General features: G+C 37.2%; 1 protein-coding gene across 1 annotated transcript in view; it reads right to left on the bottom strand.

Annotated features, from left to right (window-relative positions):
• Positions 1 to 6,924, bottom strand: part of LOC107600690 (tetratricopeptide repeat protein 21B-like) — a 24,910-nt gene extending 17,986 nt beyond the window's left edge. Inside the window, exons 1-8 of the mRNA XM_016292645.1 lie at positions 6,814 to 6,924; positions 5,863 to 5,992; positions 5,643 to 5,753; positions 4,727 to 4,893; positions 2,776 to 2,898; positions 2,417 to 2,574; positions 1,155 to 1,241; positions 509 to 606 (exon numbers count right to left, since the gene is read on the bottom strand). Of these exons, the coding sequence (XP_016148131.1) occupies positions 509 to 606; positions 1,155 to 1,241; positions 2,417 to 2,574; positions 2,776 to 2,898; positions 4,727 to 4,893; positions 5,643 to 5,753; positions 5,863 to 5,992; positions 6,814 to 6,846 (907 nt within the window). The 5' untranslated portion in view covers positions 6,847 to 6,924. The remainder of the gene's footprint in view (positions 1 to 508; positions 607 to 1,154; positions 1,242 to 2,416; positions 2,575 to 2,775; positions 2,899 to 4,726; positions 4,894 to 5,642; positions 5,754 to 5,862; positions 5,993 to 6,813) is intronic.
• Between the last annotated feature and the right edge of the window lie 575 nt (positions 6,925 to 7,499).

Here is a 7,499-nt window from a genome sequence, read left to right as displayed (position 1 = left end):
TGTGAGTCAGAACAGCCGGCATTGTAGGTTCAGGAAAGAGTCCTCCGTTAAATGCGTTGCACACACACAAATATTTGGTTTGATCTGTTCTGGAACAGTGTTGTAAATACAACTTAACCACTGATTTCTAATTGTTTCCTCTTTTGGAAGACCAAACAAAGTATTTTCGTTTTCGCAATGAAACACACAGCGTCTTCACGACATGGCGGCGGCAGCAACAATACTACAGCGAGAATCAAAATTACTCCGTCTTTCTATGCGTGAACATTTGGCCGGGGTTATGCAAATCTTCCCACATCGTGACGTAGACATGTGGGGGCGTGTTAGAACGGGGCATTTTAGAAGGGCGTGGACGAGTTTTAACTTTTATAAAGAATATCTCTTTGGGTTTGAGACTTTAGTCTTTGCAACTTTAGGGATCTTATTTATTCACGAACAGCTTGTAACACTCCAAAGAGAAAGGAAAACTTGAAATCGCATCATATGACCCCTTTCAATGGTTTCTCACCCCTGATTTGCCAATGGACTGCTGGATCTCTGTTAGAAACTCCAGCTGCTGTTCTGCATCCTCTATTTGCCCCTCCATGAGCTGACACCTGATGATACCTGCACAAACACAACAATACACAAACAACAAACCCAAAAAACACTGATTTAATGCTCTTTCTATTCATGCATTTTAAACATATAAAAAAATACTCCAGCCATGCTAGACATTATAGTACTTTTTGATATTTTAAATGAGCTTTTATTTTAAAATTTTCAGTTTGTTTTAGTTATTTTTTATGTACTTTTGTTATTTTTTATTATTATTTAAAAAAAATTAATTTAGCTTTGATTTTTATTTCATCTTTAGTTTTAGGAATACTTATTTATTTCATTCAGTTTGTTTTAAATGTTTAAGATTTTTATCTGATATTTAGATTTTATTTTAGATTTTTAATTACCCAAAACGATTTTTAATAGTTTCATATTTTTAGTGAACAATCACAACACTGATCCTAGACAGTCTTCTGATGAACTTCCATGTTGCAAAACATTTTCTTTTAAAAGATAGTTTGATTTGAATCGCTCACATCAATTGCATGCACGTCCCATAATAAATGACATTTCTAGCATTTAATCGGAGTAAACACATATGTTTGGAATGTCACACCTCTCCAACATCTCCTTCCCTGCAGAGAGAGTGCAGTGCCAGCATCCTCAGAGCCTCCAGGTTATTTTTATCTCGCTGAAGAAGCCTGAAGTTGAGAAGATGAATGAATCAGGAAATTAAATCCAAAGTCTGTTGATGTGTAAAACAGATGTTCTGAGACATGCATTTATGTCTTTGCATAAAAGAAATTCAATTCAACAGTTTGTTTGCATCATCACATTTTTAACTCACTTTAGATAAAAGCATCTGCTAAATGTAAATGCAGTCCCTGCATTATATGGTCATGTATTTATAAAAACACATGTAGGTAAATATTGTTGTGCATTACTATTTATTGTTATATTCATGCATATAAATGAAAATGATTAAATATTATGCTTCCTTATGTACAGTATATTTAGATGAAAACAGTTTGGCTATAATGAATGTTTAATTGAAATTATGGTCCCTCTGATTGACAAACGTCACTCTTTTAGAGAAAATACTGTACAAAAAGAAGCTTGAAAAACCACAATCCTGCTCCACCTGAGAGAGCTGGACTCTTTGAGGTCTCGTCGGGGAGTTCGTACAGCTCTTAGTGATCAGTCTAAAAAGCCCTTTTCATTCTTTCACTCACTAGCCCTCATCCAACAGGGAAAGAGAAACAATGATCCAGTCTTTCTGTACAAATCCGTGGAATCACATATACAGAGTTCTGGCATGAAACTCTAGATGGCGCAGTCCGATAGGTCTAGCTCAATCTGACCTAGTGGCATCATTGTAACATGGCAGCTGATTGGTTCTCTCCTGTATCGGTAGCCAATGAGCTTACTGCTTAATATTCAAATACCTGGCTTTTGTTTGCTGTAGCAGTTTGCAGCGCACTTCAGAAACCCTCTACCTTCCCCAGCTCCACCTGTATAGATCTGCTACGGGGTTATTCATATGTGTTATGTGTACACATTTTATGTGTACATATGTGTAGCAGTAGTATTTCTTACATGCTTACAGCAGCATGTTGTGGATGTATTTGCAGTAGCAAGTCTCGGTACTTGCTCTGCCGCAGCAGCAGCAGCGTAGCAGATCTATTCCATCAAGACCAAATACTTTAACATTATCATGTACATTAACATGCCAATCCCTCCGAGAGCTGTCATGACAGAACTAATTTCCATTTGCACATCAATGCAGCTCACTTGTGTTTGAGAGCTTTTAGAGTGTATTTATGTATTAAAAACCAGAACAATTAATATTACTTAAACCGTTAAATAAAGGTTTTACCTCTGAGCTGCATCTATAGTTTGTTCCCAGTCCTGTAGAGTCAACAGCAGCTTCATCTTCTTGACCAGGGCAGGTAGAAAGGACGGGTAACTCACAATCACCTGGTTAATGGTCTCTAAAGCACCAGAATAATTCTGACGAAATTCATAATAATGTACCTGACAGAAAGACACAATCAGAGCATTACAAAACAAATCTTTTTAAATCTTAGGATCATTACATTTAAACAATTACATCACATTTAAAAAGTAAGCCTTTTGACAAATGTAAATAAAAAATGTGCACACATCTTATAAGTTTTTACATCTTAAACATTTCTGTTTGCTAAATTATTAAAGGGTGATCAGAAATAAAGTTACCTTCCCCATCAATGCAAAAATGTCGCTTTTCTCCTTCAGAGCCTCGTCAAAGTATTTCCCAGACTTCTTTGCATAAGCATCCTTATTAGATCGCAGCTCAATCCAGCCTTTCAGTACAATTCCCTACAAAACAATAATCCCAATATTAAATAAACAGCAAAATCTGGTAATCATCAGTGTTATTTTTTTTTTAATAGTTTTTATTAATATTTTGAATTAGATTATATATTTACTTTTTTCATTTTATTTGTATCAAGTTTTTAGCAATTACGTTGTTATTTTTTTATTTCAGTTTTATTTATTTAAGTTATTTTAGCACAGTAAACTAAGTTAACTAAATAATAAAAAAAGGGTTTATGGTTTTGGTTTTATTTAATTATAACAGCCCTAAAAATCACTACATTTAAAGGAGTCATACTATACCTCGATGTTCAAATAATTTTTTTTATTGACTGAAACATTCATAGTTTAGTGTTTTATGGCCACCATGAATGAACAGGCCAAATTTCAGCCAAAATGCATCTTACTGCATAATTTGCAAAATGCAGAATATTTGCCCTGCTATCAGACTTATGCTATTGATCATCATATGATGCTATTTTAAAGATCATTACTTTGTGTATTTGGTGTAACAGAATATGTTGACATGCTTTAATGTTCAAAAAACACATTATTTTTCAAATACTGTACATTATTTTAGGTCCTCTATGCCCCGCCTCTCTCAAACACATCGTTTTCAACAAAGCCCCCTCCTTCGACAAGCGCAGTCTGCTCTGATTGGCCAGGTGACCCAGTGCATAGTGATTGGCCGAACACCACAAGCACGCGTCGGAAATGTAACGCCCCTTACCATAATCGTGAGCTTCAGCTTTCAAAGTAAATATCAAGACAGTTAATAATGTTGTAAGTTTTACCACCAGTTCAAGCCTGAAAGGGCAACAGAGTCGCGTGACAGACACAGTGATGATGCTGTACACAAGCCGCGGTTAAGCATTGTAACATGGCAGCTGATTGGTTCTCTCCTGTATCGGTAGCCAATGAGCTTACTGCTTAATATTCAAATACCTGGCTTTTGTTTGCTGTAGCAGTTTGCAGCGCACTTCAGAAACCCTCTACCTTCCCCAGCTCCACCTGTATAGATCTGCTACGGGGTTATTCATATGTGTTATGTGTACACATTTTATGTGTACATATGTGTAGCAGTAGTATTTCTTACATGCTTACAGCAGCATGTTGTGGATGTATTTGCAGTAGCAAGTCTCGGTACTTGCTCTGCCACAGCAGCGTAGCAGATCTATTCCACCAAGACCAAATACATTAACATTGTCATGTACATTACCATGCCAATCCCTCCGAGAGTTGTCATGACAGAAATGGTAATTTATATACATATAAAAGTATCGATGCAATAATTAAATATAATTTAAAAAATACTATTTGTATGCTTTTCAACATTTGTTGTATTGCATTTTAAGCAGCTTTGTAGCATGCAAAACCTCAGACTCAACTAAAATCAATTGTGAATTTCTGCCTATGTTCTAACAGAGCCCTTCTTTGACACTGTATGTGTGTGTGTGTGTGTGTGTGTGTATACATATATGTATATTTATGGCGGTAAAACCGCATACCGCGCTATTGAGCCACTCAAAATGACCGCAAGGGAAATTCCCTCACCGCGACAGCCCTACGTGTTAGAACGAGCCGTTTTAGGTAGGCGTGGTTGACTCTTAACTTTTATAAAGAATATCTCTTTGGATATGAGACTTTAGTCTGTGCAACTTTACAGATCTTCTTTATGCACCAAGAGCTTGTAACACTCCAAAGAGAAAGGAAAACTTGAAATCGCATCATATGACCCCTTTAAGATACAGGCAGGCTGATCAGTCCTTTTCCCATCATGAAAAGCTACCTCAGCAGACATCTATAGGGTAGATGCATTAGAAAAGTTCACCTCTTTAGAACCACTGGAGATCTTGATCATTCTGTCCACATACTCTCTGGCTTTGTCATTGCGGCCCAGAAGCCACAGCAGCAAGCCAGCGTAATACAGAGCTTTGGGACTCGCCGTCTTCCTCTCCTCCTTCACCCTTCCATCCAGCTCCTGGATCACATCACGGTCTACAGGCAAGATATGTTTTGCCATTATTTATTCACACTCATATCATTCCAAACCTGTATGCTAATACAGTTTCCATGCAACACAAAGGATTTTTATAGAGACATTTAATGCTGACATCGCAATAATCCACAAGTAATCCACACCACTCCAGTCCATCAATTAACGACTTGTGACGTGAAAAGAGCTGCATGTTTATAAGAAACAAATCATAAGATGTGTTTAACTTCAAACTATTGCTTTTGGCAAAATAAGAGTCCTCTGTCCATAATATTGCTTTCTCCAGTGAAAAAGTCGTCTCGTCTGAATCAGGAGAGAAATCTGCACAGATCAAGCACCGTTTACAAGTGAAAACAGTCCAAAATAGTTCTGAACAAATATGTTGGTGGATTTTGATGCGAGAGGACAACAAGAGATGGACTTATGAGCGTTATTATGGACTCGTATTTTGCCCAGAAGCGTCGGTTTAAAGTTAAAATGCCTTAATTATGGATTTGTTTCCTACAGACACTCGGCTTTTTGCTTCACAAGATGTTAACTGATGGACTGGAGTGGTGTGGATTATTGTGATGTTTTTATCAGCTGTTTGGACTCTCATTCTGACGGCACCCATTCACTGCAGAGCATCCATTGGTGAGCAAGTGAAGCAATGCTACATTTCTCCAAACTCATCTACATCTTGGATGGCCTGGGGGTGAATACATTTCTAGCAAATTCTCATTTTTGATTGCAAGACATGCAAAAGATCTACCAGGGTTTGGTCTTTTCTTCTGGGCATAAACCAGAGCCATGAGCACACAGAGGGAAAGGTCTCTTCTCTCCTTCAGTTGCTCCAGCTCCTGAATGGCGTCCAACACTTGATCTGCAACAATAAAATAACATAGAAAAAACAGACGCCAAGGGATTTATTTTAGACCATTTCTCAAGACGCCAAATGAAGACAAAGATAGAAAACGGTGGGTTTTCCTCACCTTGCATGAGCAGCCCGTAAGCGTGGAGGAATGAGAAGATCGGATCATGACTGAATTTGCCTTGAGCGTCACTGGAAACATCTACAACATGACTGGAGTACCTTTCCTGGCAGTAGTATAAGATCAAGGCCTGAAATTGGCAGTAAATTCAGTAGTGTTATTTTTTTCATTATTCCAATTTACTGGAAAACCATATATTATCGAATGAAACTTGATTAGTTATCTAAAAATTATTACAGGCGTTTCTTTACCTTGTAAAACGGACTGAATCCTATTTGATACATACATTTCTAAATCAGCCTGTCAAAAACTTTGCTGGAAAACCTGTTGTGTCTGTCGTCTGATTGATAGTTTAGACTTTTTGTTTTAGCAAGTAAAAGCATAATTGTGCAAACGTCCACCTTCAGCTCGTGCTTCATGTGCCTTGCTGTGAAATCTTTACTGTTTACGCAAGAATACGGTTTATATTGTTAGCAGTGTTTCAAGACGAACACTTACTGGACTGAACTTAGGTTTACTTGATTATACTGTACATACATAATCTTTCAGAATTGTTTTTTTTTTTCAAATGTGAGCATCAAATATGATCATCAGGCTTTTGAGGAAGGTTTATTTATTCAGTATGGGCTCCATATTCTCACCATATGAGCCATAAAAGCTTGATGTATCAAATATGATACTTTTTTGCCCAAAGGTTCAATAAACTGTTCCATTAAAAACAAAAAAAGATCTTTCCAACTATTATTCCATATGTCAGGCTCTCTTTCCAATCAAAATGTCTGTTTCTTTGAGAATATTGCTTCAACTGGTATTCAATTTATAGGTTTTTCTTCCTGCTATTTATGCATATGCTTATGAAACATCTCACAACTACATGTATTTCCATAAAACATGTTCGTGCAGAGCTGCACTATTATTATGAGTGCTATGCGATCATTTTTCATGACTTACAAGCGCGCTCTCCTCATCATCAACCCCCGCCATAATGCCACACACTGCAGCTCTCTAAAAACCCTGAAAGTATACAGAGCAGACGATTCTGCACGGCGAGAGTCTATCCCGTTCTCGCCATCTTTGAGAAGAAGATGAAGCGTCATAGTAACCAAACAAACTCCGCTATTTCCGCTTGGAAACCAGGAAGTGACGAGCCAGTAAAAGAGTGGCGCAATTCTACTTGTTTACCACAGGGTGGCGCCACACTCTCATTTTTATTTCCAGCATAGCTACGCGCAGACCTGTTTTTATACAGTCTATGGTGTAGACACAAATATTTATAACAAATATATTTATGAAGATACATACGATTATTCATATGACGTTTAGGCATCAAAAGATGTAATTTATGAATAAAATATTTTATGAAAAGAACCAAATCAAATCAACTCAGCTGAGAATCTTTATAAATATATACAAAAATGTATTCGCTTGTAATAATAAATTAGAGCCCCCTGGAATATCAGTTATATTATTTTATTTTTTTTATTTTGTATATTGGTTATTTATTTATGTATTTGTTTATTTATATTGTGTGTGTGCGTCCGTGTGTGTCTCTATGTGTGTGTGTGTGTGTGTGTGTGTGTGCGTGCGTGCGTGCGTGTGTGTGTGTGTGTGCCTGTGTGTGTGAGCGTGTGCGTGTG

The sequence above is a fragment of the Sinocyclocheilus grahami genome, unplaced genomic scaffold (assembly GCF_001515645.1).
Source record: "Sinocyclocheilus grahami isolate Dianchi unplaced genomic scaffold, SAMN03320097.WGS_v1.1 scaffold289.1, whole genome shotgun sequence".
NCBI lineage: Eukaryota > Metazoa > Chordata > Actinopteri > Cypriniformes > Cyprinidae > Sinocyclocheilus > Sinocyclocheilus grahami.
The sequence above is the reverse complement of the archived record's forward strand: the minus strand, read 5'-3'. Positions and strand labels throughout refer to the sequence as shown.